We start from the raw sequence: 20,708 nt of genomic DNA on the forward strand, positions 1-20,708 counted from the left end.
TTTCATTCACTGAACCCCAAATCTTTATTAACCACTGCTTGCTCACAAAGATATACGTGGAGAGGGGGAAACACACAAATGGATAGAGACAAAGAGAGAGAGTGAGAGAGGCGGGTAGGAGAGTCACTGTCTGTGTTGAACTTCTGACTGTAATGGTGTTTATTTATATTTAACCGGATCAACATCACATGGCACAAGCATTGGGTTATCTACCCGCCTTTTCTGAAATATACACACGTGCACGCACGCACACACGCACACACTCACACACATCTATGGGCCAGCTGTGCGTGCATGACCAACAGGGTTCAACCTCAGGCTTCAACACCCCTGGTTACAAACCATTCGGATACTTTAACACACTCATATACACCTTCACAGATGGAAATACTGTGTTCATGAATTGTTGCTGCAGTGATACCTGTTTGTATGGCTTAAAATCTTTCTTGTGCTGACCTTACAGTGGCATTTAAAGTGTCTTGGAGTGAAGTGCGATGGTTCCCAGTAGGAAATGAAGATGTTGACGACTACTCTAGCCTTTGTGAAAGGGAGAAAGCTGGGACTTATTTGTATTTTCTCCAACATAAGCTTCACAGTAGCAGGTATTCATTTATTATTCTTTCTTTCATTTTTTTTTTTTTTTTTGCACTTCCGCATTCTCAGGATGCACTTTATTCCCAGTGGTGTTGCACATTACAGTAACGTGTGATTTAAATGTGACTGGAAGCCTGTTTCTGAGGAATATAAGAGGCCCGCCATTTGTCAGGGATGAGCTTTCCGGTGCCAGATGGACAGAAATTAGCACGCTCTGCCTGAGCTCTGTGGTTGCCTGTGTAGAGAGCGTGTGAGTGAGTGCTTTTACAGTATATATATTTATATATATGAATGTATGTGGAGAGATGATGAGTTTGCAGATGGAAGGAAGAAGGATGAGGATGGGCTCATTAAATGCTATAGTGATCTCCTGTGGTACAGTCACTACCTACCTCACAGGAGTGGATGTGCAGTGATGGCTTGCAGTCCCCACATGAATGCAAAACTGTCCCCTTTCCCTCTGCCAGCATTCCTGCACTTGTTCCTCGCTAATTGGAACAATGACATAAACTGGATGGAAAAATCACTCTTGCCAAAACTATCCAATTTTGCCTCCAGATCTGCTGGGTCAGATGAGTAAGCAGCTACTTCTAGTGGCGCGGGAAGGGAGCCAGGATGCGGGCCTTGTGAGGACGCAAGCAGTCACAGCAAACCATCAGCTAGCTGGCAAACTCACAACAAACACCTAAGCCTGTAATCACACAAGAGAAACCTAAAAAAAAATAAAATAAATAAATTCTCAGGCTGAAATGAACAACAACAAAAAACAAACAATGAAAATTAACAAATTATTACATCCATTTATGCAAGGAGAAGAAACTTATATATAAAAATGGCACACTGCAATCAATACTTTTGCTGCTTGTATTGTACTGTATATAACAAAAAAAGGAAGTATTTACAAAAACGCTGACACTTGTCAATTTGATTTTTTTCTTTTCCTTTCATTTGAAACGGAGCAAAAACATTCTTTTTTTGGGAAGAGTGGACAGGAGACAATTCCTTTTCTTTTTTTTAATAATTTTTGCCATTTTTTTCCCACCCCCAACCTCGTTTGAACCTCCCGCTGTGTCAGGGTGGCGGCTCAGGCTGTGGTAGTTTCATAGTAGTGTGGGGGAGTATGGCGGTGGGGGTGGAGAGGTGGGGACATGTGGGATACGGGTGGGAAAGGGGGCGTTCCTAAGGGCTTGGGGGGAGGCGGTGGAGGGTGTGGAGGTGGGACACGGAACCAGTTGGGGTTTCTCACGCTGTCAGTGCTTCTCTCAACTCCTTGTTCCTGCGCACCTCCTGTGCATGCCTCTCCTGGAAAAAACATAAACACACACATTGAGGATGTCACGTTTTTCTCAGCCATTTCCTGACATTTTTTTCTTTCCTCACTCCCCATCAACATTTTTCCTATGTTGACCTCTGCAGTGATAGCTCACTTCATTTCCCCTCTTGCTATTTTTACCAACCATGACAGCGTGGCTTGTATTGTTTTCCACTTCTGAGTCCATCTGTGTGTGTGTGTGTGTGTGTGTGTGTGTGTGTGTGTGTGTGTGTGTGTGTGTGTGTGTGTGTGTGTGCAGTAACATTTATTTCCAAACCTATTACCCAAAAGGGGGTTTTGAGATTAAATGTCATTCTGTCTTTTGCCAATGATAACGCAACAACTGTGCAAGGCTTTTCAAAATAAAGGGCAACTTTGAAGATGGATGAGGTCTGATTCATGAGTACTGAGTATGTGACTGAAAAATGAAGCAAAGGCGGAAAAACAGCAGTTCCTCAAATGACTACTTGATGCAGTCTCCAAAGCAATCTCCATAGACGGCCAGGTTAAAATGCCCGATTTTAGCAATCAAAATAACATGTTTGAAAGCTTGGTTTAAAAATGGTTTTGCTCTCTGTAGCTAATTTTTGTAACTTATGTTATGGATGTGGGTGCTTTGACAGATAACTGTAGCCAGTCGGTGTCTGCTAGAGTTCTTTAATTGGACCGCTCTGCTGTGTTTTTGAAGCATTTTAATTGAATTATCCGATGAATAATACAGCCTGCTGCAGCAACCCTAGCAGCCTGTCCAAAAAAATCTGTGCAGCCGTTTTGGTGAGCGAAATTCTAGTATTTTATTAATAATTACTATTAATTAGTTGGTGTCTGTGACCTGTTCAGATTATGGATGTAGTTTGCTAACCAAGCTTGCCAGCCTTAGCTAATAACACTTCTCTCGTCCAAGTATGACCTAAGTCACACAGAAAAATAAAAAATTCCCCGACCAGTTAGCAAGTGGTCGTGGGGGGTTGTTTGCTGTCCCTAGCAGAGAGACTATTGAACAGACAAGTCTGCATCTTCCATGCAAACTAGGGTTGCCAGACAGTCACTGACTGGGCTCTAGGCCTACATGGCTGAGGATTTAGCGATCAATTTCACAGCAAACGCCAACAATAGCTACCACTCCCAAGCTACCACTCCCAATCTGTCAGGGAATATGCATTTTTTCCTAGGCCTGTGTGACTGAGGTCTGTGGTAACTTCTGGCCCTTCAGAAAATACAGCATGGCAGGTGCTGTTGAGGCCTCAGAAATCCATGAGTAATATCGCAGTAGCTATATGCAACTTTGTGTACAGTCTGTGGTACTGAGTAAAGGTTGCCACTGATGATCAGCTAACAAGTGTTCATTAGCCCAGCTTAAAAATTTGGTTCTAATTCATTCTTGTCTTTATGAACACATTAATATTATCCTATACATTTGCTCTAAAACACATTTGTCTTCACTGGTTTGTTAGATACATAATTTTAATAAAACAATGATGGCAATTATGTCACTGTGTGTGATGCTAAAGTGACTTTCAGTTTTCTCAGCTGTTTGTTTTGGACTCTTGTGGCAAAGGCAAAGGTAAAGTGAGTTTAACCAGTTTAGGAAATTCTTAACTGGAAAATAGTAGATATTACTGCAGCTTAGTAATAGATTTATAGATGAATACAAACACAATACAGGACAAGCTTTTCTTTCCGACACTGAGGTTATGACGTCAGTATTTTTCTGGAAATTTCTGAGTTTGAGCAAGATGACAAGAATTAGTCTTTATTTAGACTGACACCATTATGTCGGATATACAATATGGTCTAAAAATATAGACTAACAGTGATAAAATTCAAATTAATAGCCAAATGATGAGAATAATTTTCAGAAGAGACTCTCTCTGCCCCTCACCTTCTCCTGCAGGCGATCCATGAGGGCGGCCAGGTAGGTCATCCGGTTCTCCTCAATTTGCTCCATTTTCATCTGGAGCTTCTCCTCAGCCATGCGGCTGAAGTTGCTGTTCTCCTCCATGGCCTTCATCAGCACGTCGCGCTCGTGCTCCCGCTTCTCAGCCAAGATCCGAAGCACCTGCGCCTCCTGGGACTAGAGGAGGAAGAGGAGAAGGAGAAACAAGAAGACGTCAAGAATGTGATTACTGAAATCTGACCACTCATTGATTTTTTTCTAAAGTGTAAGCCTTAGCATGAGTCAGATGTTATACAGATACAGTTATACAATCCAGTATACAGATGTTAGATCCAGATAATGTCTGAATCTAAGAAAATGTCTTTCTTTACCAGCTTAAGGTTTTCTTGGAATATTATGAATTATATATTATGTATTATAATTTATGCAATAAACTGTTTGCTTTTGGTGTTTAAAAAAATCTGTCAAACTGTGTAATTGATTGGTCGATTGATCTGCTGCTGGGTTGCTGGATTTGTCAGGTGCTGGGCTCATCTCCCGACATTTAAATCGATGAGATGTAGGAATTAGTCAATGTCAGTCTTGATTTTTCATGACAGTTTTGTGGTTGCAGCAGCCAATGTGATGCACAGTTTATGTGAAATTAGATTTCAAGGAAAGTCAACTGTTATTACATGATAACAGTAATATTCTCTAAACTCTTGGTACAATGAAAGCAAAGTGATGTGCTGCAGCTGGCTGCAATGAAATCGATGGTGAAAATCCTTACTTTCCTTCGGTCCTCAGCTGCCTCCAGCTTCTTCTGGATGTCCTCCAGGGAAATGTCCCTCTTTGGGGGGTTGGTGATGCAGTGGGATGCATCAGATACAGGGGAGGTCGGCTTCAGGATGACCTCAAAGGCCTGGCCCGAGGCACGCTTGTTAATGGGCTTTATGTCCATATCTGCATGTGTGTGCATGAAAAATTAAGAAAGAAAAACAATTCTTATTTTCCTCTGCATTATTTTCTTCCTTCAGTAACTTTTTGATAAAATAAGAGGAAGAAAATCCTCCGACTTATTTCAGCCTACCTTCATAGTCACCCATGATATTTTTGCGGCTCTCAGGGTACAGACAGGAGCAGATGAGCGACAGAACTGAAATCTCCTTCATCTTCTCTTTGTAAGCTGTGGATGCATAAGTAAAATATTACTTTGCTATCATGCACACTTATAGCCACGCCTCAAACATCCACACAGGCAAAATATTAACCCAGTAACACAGAAAAAGATGAAACATCGGTAACCTACTTCTACCACCACAGGAGGTCTTTGATGTAAATATTAATATTTTTGGAGGGATAATTATTCATTAAGTCCTCTCAAAAGGAAAACCTCATCAAAGGATGTCTGCTGCAGCTGAACTGCTCCGGGTTTTGTAGACATTTTGAGCCCTTTGTTTCCACCGAGTTGTGAGAGGAACATGACGGATGTGTCCTTACTTGACCTAATTTGCCCAACAGTCAAGATGTTTCCATCCCCACAGGATTCTCCACACATCATTAGCTATGGATTTATTTCGGCCTATTATTTATTAATGTCGCCAGACCAACGCCCTTGTGGTTCACATTCTCTCTGTAGGTAAAACATCAGAGATTAGTTGCATGATTTTCAGGTAAATTTAAATGTCAATATTTCAATATTTAGTTTATGGATCCAGATAATCTTTGGGCTTCTTATCTTCTTAGTCTGTGGCTTATGGATAGAGGCTAACAGCTATGGGTTTAGCTTATCAGCATAACACAGCAGTGTGGCTGTCCATCCCATGGTCCACTTACAGTCCAAAAAGTTAATAACACTGAAGTGAAGCTGGCAGCAAATCATACTGGCTGTATTTGGCAACCTGCGCCCTGCAGGGAGGAACAAAATGCTCCAAAGGACAGAAAGCAAAAAAGGGTGAAAAGAACAACCAACCTTGTGTAACCTTGTTCTTTTTTATTCTTGTGTTTTTGGCACCTACTCCTTTGTAATTTGAGCTTTAAGTTCAGCAGCAGTCCCAGCAGGGACCGTGGCAAAAAATATCTGCAACACACTGCAGGTTGTGAAATATACTGCATTTGCACATGTCGGCTGAATTTGTCAAGGTACACTGCCTCATGGTGCAGATCTGCATGCCAACTGTCATTGTATGGCATAATCCATCACCCAGAGCACAAGGCCTTCAGGGCTGAAATGTGGCACACTGATTCATGATTTGCAGCAGGCTACAGTACAAAAGCCAGAAATGAGATTTAATGTGAAAGAGCTTCTCTGTGGTGGGGTACAGTGTGATTAATCCAAGCCGCTTCCTTTCTCTCATTCCCTTCTCACTCTCTCTTCTCCCCGTGTCTCACTTTCTGCCCTGCAGACGGGCAGACGCCACAGTAATGTGATAAACTCTCAGATGTAGCTCTCGCTATTCTCTGATGGCCTTGTTAGCCCCTTCCCTGAGGAGGAACAGGGAGAGAGTAAGAGCACGGCAGGGGGGCTGATGGAAAAAAAAAAAGGGAGAGAGCGAATTATTGGAAGAAAGGAGAGAGGGCTGAATAGGAATGAAAATGAAAGTGGAGTTTGTTTGAGAAACAGAAGCAAGTGCAATTTCTGAGATGAAAGGAAAGAGTGAAAGGGGCGAGAGGGTGAGAAAACGCTCGGCTGATGAGGTGAAGCGTTACAATAATGCGAACACCTTTCTGACTTAAACAGAAATCACAGATGGAAGTATTAGAAATCCGCTCCTGCTGAATTGCTGCCACCGCCCACTGCCCCCAGGACAGCCTAATGGAAGGAACCACCTCAGGTGGATGGCACTTAAATTTGTAATTATCGGACTGCACCATTTCTGCTAATTTGGGGGGGATGGGGGGGGGGGGGGTGCATTTGGAGGACTGTCAGTGGCTCATTAATGCACTGTATATATGTCAAGACCCCAGCGGTCATTTTCTCATACATACAATTCCACTTGACAGCTGAAGGCTCAGACAGTTAACAATTCAGCGGAGCAGGTAATTTGGGTTAATGGAGCAGATCGGCAGATATTCCTGTTTAGCGGTTGCCGAGTTTGGGTGGGGCTTTCTCTGTGGATCTACAGTTTCAGTTCTGGCTGCAACTAATGATTTTTTCATAATATATTAATCTGATGGTGATCTGATAGTCTTGAGTCAAGGGGATATTGCTAGATATCTTACTTTGAACAAAACTCAAACGATACAGGAAAATGCAGCAAATCAAATAAAAAGAAGAAGAATTCATCTCTACTGATGGATGAGTGGATAAATTCACCCATGATTGTGGCTCTATTCTAGTTATTAATAAAGGTGCATAAGCCGGTTTTTTTTCTGACCATTAAATTAAATTCATTTTCTCTGTTTATGTGGACAAGAATTGTGTACTGTGAATTGAAACAGCTCCCCATCTCTCAAACCCACATTTTTTCTTTCATCTCCATAATCAAAAATATATGAGATTCACTATTGAGTAGACCTATTAAAGTGCTTCGGTATTCCTCCTGAGAGGAATCCTCCTGTAAGCACTGTAATAATATGGTCATTCCCGGTGGATCACACACATTAAAATGGCTGGTGATGACATTCCCCACAAAGGCATCTGTTCTAAGGTTTCTGGCTGAGTTTCAGGCATCTTAAACATCGGATTAAGATGAGATGAAATAATTTCCGACACGGACGCCACCACTTTACTGCTCCCACTCCAATCCATCAGGCTGGTTTCAACCAGTCAGAGCTGCTCCTTTATTCCCACAACCACAGACACAGCCATCAAACTGCACTTCCTCTTCCAATCCATCAGCCAGAAGAGTGCAGATCATCAATATCCACAGTACCTCCACCCCCGCAAGCATCCCTCTTCCCCAGCACCTTCTGCATCCCCAAGCCTCCGTTTCATCTGTCGCTGATGCACTCTCCCTCTCACTCTCACTCTTACTCTCCCTCTTTCTCTGTTTTTTTCACCCACACTCCCCGCATCTCCTAAGAGAGTGTGTTACCACAAACCGGCACACCCCTATTTGGTATTTTTCCTAGATTGTTTTCCACAGCCGCACTCTTTCTCCCTTCTTCATCTAGTCTTAAAAACCACTATTATAAGAATTTATTAGATAGCTACCTTGAGTAAAAAGCCACATGGGGTGGAAAAAACAAATAAAATTACACCATTAGAAGCACTATGAGCAAACTGGCTACAAAAGTTGCCCTACAAAATATGACCCTGTGCATCAAATCCCTACTGTCCTCCTGGGCGCTGTAGAGTCACAGCAGCGTGAGTTTGGCATTCCTTTTCGGCACATACAAGCCATTTATAGTCAAATCACTTGTCGGCAATAAAATCACAGGATTATGAAGAGAAAAATTGGCTATTACAGGAAATATTACAGCAGCATGAAGGACAGGTAGACTCGTTTGGTGGAGGAGAGGTGAGCTGGTGGGAAGACTTCTAATACGATTGATATGTGGGGCTACAGCTAACAATCACAATCAATGTCATTCTCAGCTTATAATCTCATACAAAGAGGATCAAATCCACCTCATTTGAAATGTGTAATGAAAGAATGTTTAAGCAGTCTGTGTTAAAATATGTGCAAACAATATTAAACATCAGTAAAAATGCTCACAATTGTTCACTGAGGAGGAAAGAGAGGGGTGTGAGACAAGAGAGAAGACGGACACATGAAGATAAAGGAATTGCAGCAGCATTACACAATCAGTATATAAAGTGGCAGCAAAATGAATCTGGCATTTTATTTTTCTCTGTTCATTCAGAAGCTGATGGGAGGCGCCTCGCCAAACCGACAGCGTGATGAATGTCTACAAATCAGGTGTAGGAAGACGCAGCTCCCGTAAGTGATGATGACAGGCTGTATGTATGCGATGTAGTTCTTTGGTGCGCTTTAATATCTGTTAATATAAGACCAAAACTAACCAGATCAAATGTATGCGCCGAATATTATCAACAAGCAACAAATTGCCTAAATCATGGCGTTGGATTTGCAGATACTGTGCCAGGAAATGTTAAAAGAAGAGATGAGTTTCTGTCATATATTTAGAATAAAGAAGTTGTGTCTTTAAGATACTCGTGAGTCTATAGAGAACAGCCAGACTTGCCAAGGATATTAAAATGTCTGAACTGTCTTTAACCCAACTGTAAATTTTTATGACCACATCATGGATTACCACTGGACTGATGTCACCTCTTCCTCTCAGCCTATCTTAAAGAGCAACAGCCATCTGAACCAGTAATGGGAGTGTGCTGCATAGATCGATGGGACTGAGTGATTAATCAGGATGATCTGGAAGGGCAGAGAGCACATCCTCTTCCAAGGCCAATGCCCTATATCGCAATTTTAAAGAAAGTGATTCGGCTCTGCATCAAAATTTAATGGCTTCTTCTTTTAACTGTGCTCCACCTCCCCGTTGGGTTTTGCGTAGCAGTTTTTGTGTGATCTTGCAGACAGGCAGGCAGGCAGACAGAGAGACAAACAAATCTGGAAGAGATGTTAAGATATGAGATTTTGGATGCGGCGTTCTCCAAGTGGCTTTTGTTATATGTACAGATTTGAGGGAACTAGTTGAATGACCACACCTACCTGGATATAACAAGTGGGCTTGATAGGGATTCGGAAAAGTGCATAGAAGCCTTAAAGCACACTGGAGTGGTCCTGAGCATTTGTAGGATCTATCTTACAGCATAGAGGCTTTAGGATAACCAACAAATTAATTTTTTTTATTTATAGTAGTTAGATATGAAAGCTTATGAATTTTTACTCCCCCTATCTAAGAAGTATGAAATAGCAGAATTAAATTCCTGGTTTGGTTCCAAAACATTAGGACTGCTACTGCACTTCTGCACAGCCTAAATGAACTCAGCGACCCAGTGAGTGCTGACTTGCATGATGGCGGTTTTCTCCTAGAGTGTCTGCTCCATGCCCAACCCATCCTGTCCGCCTGTCCACAGCTCAAATCATGGAGGAAAAAAGAGAAGGCATAGGAGGACAAGGAGGAAGAGAAGGAGGAGGAGGAGGGGGAATAAATGTAACAGCCAGGGTTTAGTTGCTGGTTTCCCTGAGTGCAGACACGGGGGACCCTTACCACTGTCCCTTAGCGTGCCCCTCCATCCATCAGCACGTCAACCATGCAGAAAACAAACACACTATCCCCTAGACTGACCACACACACACTGCTCTTTTTCTCCTTAAATACACAAGCACACCCATTAATGGTGGGCAGGGCTTCTTTTTTTGGCAAAACCTGCAGTGTTTATAGTCTTGAGATGGCACAGAGATCGAGCTAAAATACGCAAATGAAACCGGGATGTGGAGATGCACATAGTGACACAAGGCCTTCCACCTGCTACAGCATGCATCCCGTTTTATCTCTCATGTATTTATACCAAATGCTGTCATGTTGCATTCAAGCATCATTGAAGCCAGATAATAAAACTGTTATCAGATCTAATAGGCCACAGTTACTGTCATTGACCTTGCTAACAGGATTGCTGTGTGATATTCTTGAGACTACATTCATTTTCATCTCTAGTCGTAAATTCGTCCCTCGACTGCAAAAAGACGCTCTTTTTTTTCTCTCTCTTTGATTCACGTCGTTGGCGGTAACCCACAAAATTTGTTCAGCAGGCTTTACAGTACAGCTACATAGGATGGCCCAGTTTTAATAATGAGATTTGTCACTGGGAAATATTTCACACCCTGGAGAGCGACTGGGTTGCTTTGAAGGGACCGGAGATGTTGGGTGGGGTCGCTGGCGCTGCATTATGCTGCACGGCTCTGAGTCAGGCAATAAGGGGCAGGTGCGGCAGACAAGCATCGACGAGATGGTGCCGTGTGAGTGAATAAAATAGCCTTGCTTTTGCTGATATGGAATATTTATATAATTTTTTTTCTCTTTCAGCTGAATTAAAAAATATTTATATGCGTCACTGACATGGAAAACTGAGTCGCAAACTCCCCACACTGATCAGCACCAATTTGGATTTAGTATTAGACCAAATTAAAAAAAAAAAGACTTTTAACGGCCCAAAAAAAAAAATAAAATAAAAATGTGCAAAATACTGCGTTAGGTTTACAACTTCATCATATATTTAGCAGTGACTTGCCAAGGAGTTTGGCCGCTCCCTCTCATCAACCCTCAGCATCCTTTTGTGCCATGGGTGTCGCCACTGCCTCTCATCCCCCTCAAACCTGCGAATCCGCAAATGTCGCAAAAAAAAAAAAAAAACCCAAAACAAAACAACAACAACAAAAAACATCACACATATATAATAAAGCACAAAACTCACCGATCGCGGTCTTAGCCATCTCTGTTCGGTGGTGGTGGTTGACCGGAGGAGTGCGCGTCGGTTGCTGGATGCTGTATCTCGGGGTGAAGGGACTGCTGTTAAGGCACTGAGTCAGCAGAGACGGGGGCTGCCGGTGCGCCTGGTGGTCTGTTAAAAGCTGCGTCAAGTCGCTGGGAAATAGCTGGGTCGTGAGCGGAAGTAAGCACTCCTCCAGAGTAAAAGTAGTTATAAATCCTAACACTGAAAGACCAGAGTGACTCAGTCAGATTATATATACTCCGCAATGTAGAGCCGCCTTCAATTTTTATAGTTATTTAATCTAATTAATAACCTACACTAATAGCAATAAATAAATAAATAATAATGAAGCATACGTAACAAAAACATGAATAAATAAACTTCGTATAGCAGCATTTACCCTATAGAAAATATGCGCTTCAAAATGTTTTAGAGCCTAACAAAGACATTTTTTCCTGCTTCACATGAAAATAGACAAAAAGGTGCTAAGATTAGAATAAAATGCCATAACGAATGCATTGTAAATAAACACGTGTAATCTCAAAATAACTAATACAAATAACACTTGTTAAAAAAATGACAAATGGCTCCAACTTTTAGATCTGTTATTTTTAATAAATTGATTACGTGTGTGTTTAAAATGTATTTGAATAAAGGCTCTGACTTAGCACATTACCAAGTGCAACATTAAAATCTGAAATTCTCATTGCATCTAGTTTTTTTATAGTCAGCAAATAGCAGAGTATATTCATTAATTTTTAATGAGAATAAGTGTATGTGAAGTATATGTAATATGTTAGACAGAGAGAGCGCTTTAAAAAAAAAAAAATCTCACATTGTGATGCTCACCAACAATTTGTGTTAAGATTACAGCAAAGATACATTATATTCTAAATATATGCGTTTTATTTTGAAATCAATGACAGGGACTCAACACATAATCTAGTTGACTTGGCGGTGCCAGTAACGAGCATTTAGGGCCCTGTAAAGCAGTCTACCACACTCCCCTCTCCTCCAGGCAACTCCCTGACAAATCTAATGTCCTCCTGCATTTTAGAGCACCAACCCTGCTGTGACAGCTGATAGTGAAGCTGTCTCCTTCTTTGTTTCTTCTTTGATTCTAATAAGTACAGAAGAAACTCTGTCCATGGTGGTACAATGGTATTTATTTATTCGCCTAAAAAGTGAAAGATCCTTGGTTTATATAAAGTTTGAAGTACTCTGACAACTGCCAAGGAAACAGAATTACAAGTCTTCATATAGCCATGTGATCTAACTCATAGTCAAAGCATGCCATATTAATCTTTGACTGTTGTGTTTTCTCTGTAAGTCTTGACCTTACAATATAACGCACCTTGAGGCGTCTGTTTGTTGTGGTTTGACGCTATATAAATAAAATTGAATTGAATCAATCTTGCAGATAGTAAACCCCAAACAAACCAAACTGAACAAAACCAATCCAAACCAAAATAACAACAACAGCAAAACAAACAAACAAACCAAAAAAGCTCCTGGTCGAAAAAACATCATACAAATAGCTGGAATTACTAAAATCAGCCTCTAGGTGGCAGCAAATCTCAAGTCTTTAGAGTGTATGGAGGACAGTCCCTACCAAAATCAACACTACGTCAACGGCAATGGCAGTTTTATTTATATAGCACATTTCATTACATGCAAGCTGAATGTGCTTAACATAAAAGATGAAAACATGAAAACCTACATAAGTTTTCAATGCCTTGAGGCAGTGAAAACAGCAAAACCAAACAAAACAAAGCAAAAACTACTGAGTGTAGGTCTGTGTGAATTAAAAGGTTTTGAGTTTGCTTTTGAAGTTATAAATGATCTCAGGTCAGCAGGCAGCTTGTTCCAAAGAATGGGACCACAGTAACTGAAAGCACCTTCAGCACACTGAGATATAATTCTCCAAACAGTCAAAAGATCTGCACCTGATGACCTGAGTGGTCAGACTGGGTTGTAAACAGAGAGTAAGTCAGAGATACGCAGGGGAGCCAAACCACTGAGCGCTATGTGAACTAACAGAAGGATTTTTAAAGGTAATTCCATGTTTCAGAGACAGGGAAGATAAATATGAGCAAATTTTCAGTCTCTGACTTTTTGGACCAAAAACAAATATTTCTGTCTTGTATCTGTTGAGTTCTAAATGGTTTCAAGACATCCAGCAATTAATGTAATCAATGCAGATCATTAGTTTGTGAACAGTGGTTAGATCATCAGAGGAAAATGATAACTACAACCGTGTGTCATCGGCATAAGAGTGGTAGGATATATTATGATTCTTTGCGACAGTACCAAGTGGGATCACGTAGAGTAATGGGCCAATTAATTGTTTTCATTAATATTTCCTCAGTTTGTTTACTTTCCCTTTTTCCTATTTACTTATTCATTCACTTTTTTGTTAATTTATTATTTTCACCCTATGTATTTCCTCTAACTTTGGTACTTCTGTATTTCCTGACATATTCATTTTCTGCTTTTCTGTGTCATTGCCATTAGTCGGGCTACAAAGAAGAGCTGTTTGCAGAAGTAGCATGCAGAGGACAGCATATAACAAACAAACCAAAGAAAAAAAAATTGCTCAAAAAAGGAGACCATTAACACCAGAGTGGCATTTCTGGAAAGGAAATTGCACCTGGTTAATCACTGCTGCCAGACAGGTTGGTCTGACTATGTCAGAAACTGTCGATCTAGTGGGATTTTCCCACACAGCCATCTCTAGGGTTTACCAATATGTGGGCCTACGGATGTATGCTCACTAATTATTAGGTACACCTGTTCAACTCCTCATTAACAGTGATGGTATAGTTACCTTGAAAAATTAATCCGATTACTGATTGCTCCTTTTAAAAGTAACTTAGCTACTTTACTGATTACTTAATTTCAGAAGTAACTAAGTTAGATTACAAGCTACTTTATTAGTTACTCTCAACAGCTGCCGGTGTTGTGCCAAAACGTGACCATCTGCCATAAAGTGATTCCAATGTTTCTGTGTGCTTTCATGTGTAATGTATTTGCTTATATTGGTAAATAGAGTGCAGTCAGCATGATTTATGAAGGGCTTTATATGTAAAAGGAAGAAATAACCTGTTTTTCAACAATTTTTAGGAGGCTGTGTTATTGTACCTACATTATAATCAATCCAGTGCTTTTTGGCCACTTAAAATATCTTTATAGAGCTGTGATGTTATATTTGTTGCAATTTCTGCAGCCTTCTGAGCCAGATTTCTGTTAAAAAGAGATTTTTAATGTCAATGACAGTTTTTACCTTGATAAAAAAAAAAATGTATAAGAGTCACTTTGCAGCTTCTACCTTGCGATAGAAATGCTGTTTCTCGCTCAAAAGTACCTGAGAGATATGTTTGACACATGTTTCACAGATTATAGGTCAACAAGTCATTGTTACAGGCAATCATTTTCTGACAAACACCAAAAAAAATCACTTTTTGGCAAATACTGGCAGCAGCTGCTCATAGAAAGCGAAGAAAAGAAGTGGTGAAAAAGAGGTTCCGGTGTAAAGGTTTCTGTCGTCTTTATTAACAACAAAAACTCGATAGTTACAAGCTAGAGGATAGCTAACTTAGACAAATTAAAGTTGCCTATTAATGGTACTGTAGATACTGCAGTGTTCTAACAATCTCTTATATTAGTAATACATAATCACAGCTACATAATATTTTTGTTGTAGTCTGCATGATCCTGCTGTGTCAGGTGAAGTTCTACTGGAGAACATTAGTGCAGCCTACAGTGTACGACGAGAATAAAAAGGGAACCTGTCATCCGTTGAAAACAATTCACTAATTCTGACTGACAAAGCCATTTGGCTAAAGGGTGAAATGTTTCAGAATTTAAAAAAGTTTGACTGCGCTGTGACTCCAAATGTTTCTTCAGTTTTGACGTAGTGTTTTTGAAGTCAGGCAGCACATTGTCACCAGCACAGAGTGCACAACTAACCTTGATATTGTCATCTTTAGCTGACACAATCTCAAAATAGTGCCTATATTTCCAGCTAGAAAACGCGCATCTCTCTCCTCCCTCCACTGTTTACGTTTGTGTCGCTGTGTGTCATTGTTCTCGTGCTGAAAACGGGACTTAATTGTTGCATCGGCCAGACGTCACTCCCCGAGATGCAAGAAGAAAGCAAAAATATATCTTTTTATTAAGGAAAAATGACAAAAATAGTAACACACGGTGACTTAGATAAGTAACTTTAATCTGATTACTGGACCGCAAATAGTAATGCGTTAGATTACTTGTTACCGAAAAAAAATTGTCGGATTAGGCGTTACTGACAGCACTGCTCATTAATGCAAATATCTAATCAGCCAATCACATGGCTGCAAGTCAGTGCATTTAGCCATGTATACTGAAGTTCAAACTGAGCATCAGAATGTGGAAGAAAGGTGACTTAAGTGATTTTGAAAGTGGCATGGTTGTTGATGCCAGATGGGCTGGTCTGAGTATTTCAGAAACTGCTGATCTACTGGAATTTTCCCACATGATCATCTCTGGGGTTTACAGAGAATGGTCTGAAAAAGAGAAAATATCCAGTAAACAACAGTTTTCTGGGAGAAAATGTTGATGTCAGAGGTCAGAGGAAAATAGCCAGACAGCTTCGAGCTGATAGAAAGGCAACAGTAACTGAACTAACCACTCATTACAACCAAGGTAAGCAGAAGATCACACTGAGTGCCACTTCTATGTACTAAGAACAGGAAAGTGAGGCTATGATTTGGATGGTAGGGTCAGAATTTAGGGTTAACAACATGAAATAAGAAATCCATCTTGCTTTGTATCAACAGTTCAGGCTGCTGATAGTGGTATAATGGTGTAGTCACCAGATCCAATCCAACAGAGTCTGTAGCAAAAAAGAATTAAGGCAGCTCTTAAGGTGAAGGGGGTCCAACATGGTACTAGCAACCTAATAAAGTTGCCGGATGGTGTAGCCAGAAAAAAAAAGAAAGAAATTCAGTGGACACCTGTGTGACTGTATCACTGGTCAAACAGATCAATTTGCTTACACATTTGTAAAGCTAACAATGGAGTGAGAAGTAGGGGTGGGCAGATTGATCCAAATATCAGTAGTATTAATTCCAATGCTGGTATTGGTATTGGATACTAGTGTGATAGGATCCATGCTTTGCTTTTTTTCCCCCCTGTAAGTTGCTCCCATTCATTAGAAAGCAGACATATCTATGCAAACACCTCCTCTCAGGCAGACACGTTTTGCTCGGCTCCCTCTTCCCTGCTCTGCTGTGTTTAGCCTCTGCGGTTAGGTGACTGAGCAGCACTGAGCAGAGCAATGTAGGCTGCAGTGAGTGAGAAAACGGAGCATCATGTACAGCTGTAAATGAAAACACTGAAAACAGTGATGTGTGCTGGAAGGAAATTCTCTACTGTTTCAACAAAACCAACTTATATAAAGGCATGAAAGACCACAAAAAAGATCTTTTTCCTGGACCGAGCAGCAAAAGAAACAAAGAGAGGATGGAAATTTCTGAGACAGAGCCAGACCCCCAGCGCAGAGGTCAAAGGTCACTGTCACCATCCTTTCAGAGAGGCAGAGAATAACTGCTAATAATAATATAATTGCTCATATAGGGATGAAAGTAATGTTTCAGTCATCACTCATGTTGGTTTTTAAGTTAATGTTAAAGTGTTATTGACCATCATAGCAGACTGACTACCTATAGACTATATTCAGGCATTCAATCTAAATATTCAGCGCACTGAATTGTTATTTTATTGAAACTGAAAAAATACCTTAAACGTGAACTGTTAAAATGTCTGAATATAATAACCTTTTGTGCTGACTGTCAAGTCTGTTTTATTTATTTATATTTATATAGACCCCCCCCCCCCCCCCCCCAAAAAAAAAAAAAAAAAACCCAAAACAAAACAAAACAAAAAAAACTGTTTCAAAATGCATGAAAAGCTGTAAGGTGTGCTTTGCTGTGTTAACTTTTGCCCGCGTCCCGCCTCTCTTGCCTCCGTACTCTGGACCGAACTCCCAGTCGGTGGGAGGTGTTTAAACTTCCTTTGGCGGTTTGGGGGTTTTTTGCAGATGTTGTTTCCCCGAAGCGTTGGCTGGCAGAACTTACTGTAATGTCAGAGACGGCATATGAGACGCGGCTTGCTTCAGCTGAAGAAGGAAAGGCACGACGGAGGTAACTAGCCTCTCTTCATTGTAGAGCCTCCATTACATTTTAGATATCATATATAGATTAGGTCGTTTCCACTCTAAGTTTAACCATCGCTACGTCTCTTGTCATACACTATGGTTAGCATGTACATCAACATCATGTATGCTTATCGTCGGTTAGCTCTGTTAGCCGTATGCCACACGTGGAGCCGCCGGCCAGCTAATTTAACGCCGATTCGGCTTACATGGAAGAAATGGTGTTAGCTAGAGAATTAAAGTAGCTTTAATAGACCTCCTCCTTCACTGAGGCCGGGGCTAACGGGGCTAACAGTCCTAATCATTATTAACAAAAACCCTTGGTTTTATGTGTTTACTTGTAGATTGGCGCGTCGTTTGATTGCCGCAGTGATTGTTGGCAGTAAGCGTTGAACACTTAACGCGTTAGGCTAATATTGTGCTGAACCGTGAGTGTAAAGTAGTCCTTAGTGGCCACCTTGCCCAGCCTCATCCTCTCCGCTGTGGCCGGTGTTACGTCGCTTTGCGGCGGCTACCCTTCGGGGCCGCGGAAAGTTGAAGTTCTCGTTGTAAGACACAAATGGAGGCGCAACCGGTATAATCTTCTCTTTCGGCCTTTTTTAATGAGAAGTTATCTGGCCCATATATTAGAAATGTTTGCATTCGTTACGTTTAAGACTGAGCGGAAGTAGTACTTCCGTAAAACAATTGGTTACAATTTGGAGTTCCCTCTCCACCCCCCTCACTAGTTTCGCTTAATTCACACGCGGAAGATCGCTGGTTCTAACCCGGGAGGAAACGCAAAACGCTGGCAGGGTTGCATCATGAAAGGCATACGGCGTAAAAACAAACATCCGGATCCAGACGCTGTGGCCTAAAAAGTGCATTTATTGCACGTAAAGAACAGTGAATACCTTGAAATCTAGTGCATTTCTACAACTTCTTGAAAATAAATAAATACCAAATTGAAAAAATAAAATACATAAATAATTAGATAAATAAATAGAAAGGTAATACCAGTTATTATGACTAATAATACTGAAAAATCCTGTCATGCATAATTTATATTCAGTTAATTCGAGTCAGGCTGGCCCATTACAGTTTAGAGCAAACAGAAAACAGGTACAGTTTCAGACTAAATCAGAATTATTTATTACAGGAAATACTGGTTATACTGGCAGGGTTTGAACTTCAGATGGTTGAACAGATTGGTTGTGTTACCGGCTGGTGCAGATACCACCATGCAGCAAATTTATGTTCATTTATGTGTTAATTACCATGCGGTTGTGTCCTGGTGGTTTACCTGCGGTTCGGCTGATAGAACTTAATAAAATGCTGTGACTGTTTGCACTCCGGTTGGCTGTAGGAGAGAGGAAAAACATCCTTGGAGAGACAAATAGTGTAGAAAAAAACCCCACCATTAATATGTTTAGATTTATGATTATAAAACATATATATATGTAAATTATACATGCAATAATATAGGTGTACACAACACTATTTTTCCAAGAAACATTTGAAAAAGAAGAAAGTAAAAGATTAAATAGCATTTTTTTTATGCTTTGCTCCGAGTATTTATGGATCTGTCAGGTTTCCAATGTGTCCCCCCCAATAGTAAACTCCTTCCTACGCCCTTGACTTTAATGCTTTGCCTAGACCCACATTACATAGATCTATTTTGTCCCGTGTTGTTTAATGTTAGAATACCAAATTTAACATAAACACTGTGGGGTGAGGTTGCTACCTACGTTCAACCCTCCTCCTTTATCTGGGCCACTGTTGCCAACTTGTGTAAGAAAACTTGCTGTCGGCTGTCTCAAAGATTGATAAAGGCTGAAGGGAGGTCCTGGGATGAGGGCAGACGGAGCGGGTAGGCAGGCTCGGGGTGTAAGTGAGGTTGGAGGTTGGTGTCAAAGTGAGGTCTGGGCGATGCCAAAGTGTACGAAGGGACACAGCAAGAAGGCTTTATGTCCACAAAACACGGTAACAGCGGAGGATTTCGCTGTTACGCCCCCCCCCTGCGACCCTGAATAGGATAAGCGGAAGTGAATGGATGGATGGATGAAACAAGGATTTCTTACAGATGGCTTTATGTTTCCTGATAGATGCCTATGGTATGAACTTAGTTCTGGACCAGCATTTCAATGAAGCAATAGCCCAGTCAGGAATTGTGCTTCTTTGCTGTTATGAGGTCTGTAAATTGCACATACAGTTTGTACTTTTTGTTTCATAAATTACATTCACAGTAACTCTCTAATGTGGAGGTGACCTTGTGAACTTTGCCTACATTTTTCTTGTAGTTGACATTGATAGTTTAATCAGCTTGCTGCTCTGTTGTTCTTATGAGCACAGGGTAAATTCATAGAAAATTTTTTTTTATTTTTGTGGGCATAATCATTTCCTCCAGAGATGTTTTTTGAGGCTGTAATTCGGGGAACGTTCAGTGAATGGCTGCATTGCCTTAAGGATGCAGAGCAGATGCTAGCATAATTTCATTGGTCTAATAATGGGACACATGGCGCCAGACTGCCACAAACCAGTAGCTGATATGATCCTGTAGTGACATCCAAAGAAATTGTTTTCTGAAAAGATGATTGTTGCTTATTTTCCCAGAAGAGACAAATGACTTCAGACTTATCATGTTAGGCAGTAATGAACTTTACTGATGAGCGCTGCTCAGCGCTACTTATCATTTCACCAAAAAAAAAAAAAAAAATGCAAGAGTGAAGCAATGAAATTTTTGTCATTAAAGTGAGGAAACTGGAGATAAAAAGACCAAAAGGTCTGTCCACAGACTTGTTGAGTCTTGTAAAGTTACTGTTTTTTATATAGTTGACTCAAAGTGCTTTCCAGGTAAGGAAGCATCAACATTCCAGATTTCCAAAAGTAGAAAAAAAACTGCATAAACAACAAGATTAAAATGAAAAGCAAAGCCAATATTATTAAAAAAAAAAAAATGTGAATAACAGATAAAATAAAAAGCCTGGGAGAAAATTATTAAGAGTCAAATAAAAATACTTACAAAGAGCAGCAAGAAAAAGCAGAGTGGACTTCACAAAAAACCACAAGGCACCTCAGATATAACTAAAATCAGGTGAATATAGTTGGACCTTTAGAGCCGAGTCCAAATCATCAACTGTTATACTAATCAAGGAGTCATGAGCACAAACATGCATTTCAAAAGTGCTTATTTTTTTCCGTTCATTCTGGGATTGAACCAAGACTCTTTCACTTGTTAGGGCTCCATAGCGTAGTGTAAACCACTATGCTATGGAGCCACTTGTGGAGCATACTAACTAGAATGTGTGGCAGAAGATGAACCAGCTAAATGTAATAGAAAGTTGTGGTTATCACAGCCTGGCTGTCAGTTGGTTGTTTGGCTCTGATTTGGAAGTGT

At 40.6% G+C, this 20,708-nt stretch overlaps 2 protein-coding genes across 2 annotated transcripts in view; one reads left to right on the forward strand and one right to left on the reverse strand.

The window, feature by feature from the left end:
• On the reverse strand, positions 1 to 18,694 carry stmn2b (stathmin 2b). The gene is made up of 6 exons (XM_030741320.1): positions 18,615 to 18,694; positions 11,122 to 11,361; positions 4,873 to 4,968; positions 4,573 to 4,745; positions 3,789 to 3,980; positions 1 to 1,896 (listed from the first exon to the last, which is right to left on the reverse strand). Exons 1-6 carry the CDS (start codon positions 18,691 to 18,693, stop codon positions 1,837 to 1,839), a joined length of 840 nt encoding a protein of 279 aa, XP_030597180.1. The 5' UTR covers position 18,694; the 3' UTR covers positions 1 to 1,836.
• Positions 17,177 to 20,708, forward strand: part of LOC115788340 (Y+L amino acid transporter 2) — a 13,757-nt gene continuing 10,225 nt past the window's right edge. Inside the window, exon 1 of the mRNA XM_030741319.1 lies at positions 17,177 to 17,321. The gene's annotated coding sequence lies outside the window, so the exon portion shown is untranslated. The remainder of the gene's footprint in view (positions 17,322 to 20,708) is intronic.

Source organism: Archocentrus centrarchus, chromosome 11 (genome assembly GCF_007364275.1).
Source record: "Archocentrus centrarchus isolate MPI-CPG fArcCen1 chromosome 11, fArcCen1, whole genome shotgun sequence".
Classification (NCBI taxonomy): Eukaryota; Metazoa; Chordata; class Actinopteri; order Cichliformes; family Cichlidae; genus Archocentrus; species Archocentrus centrarchus.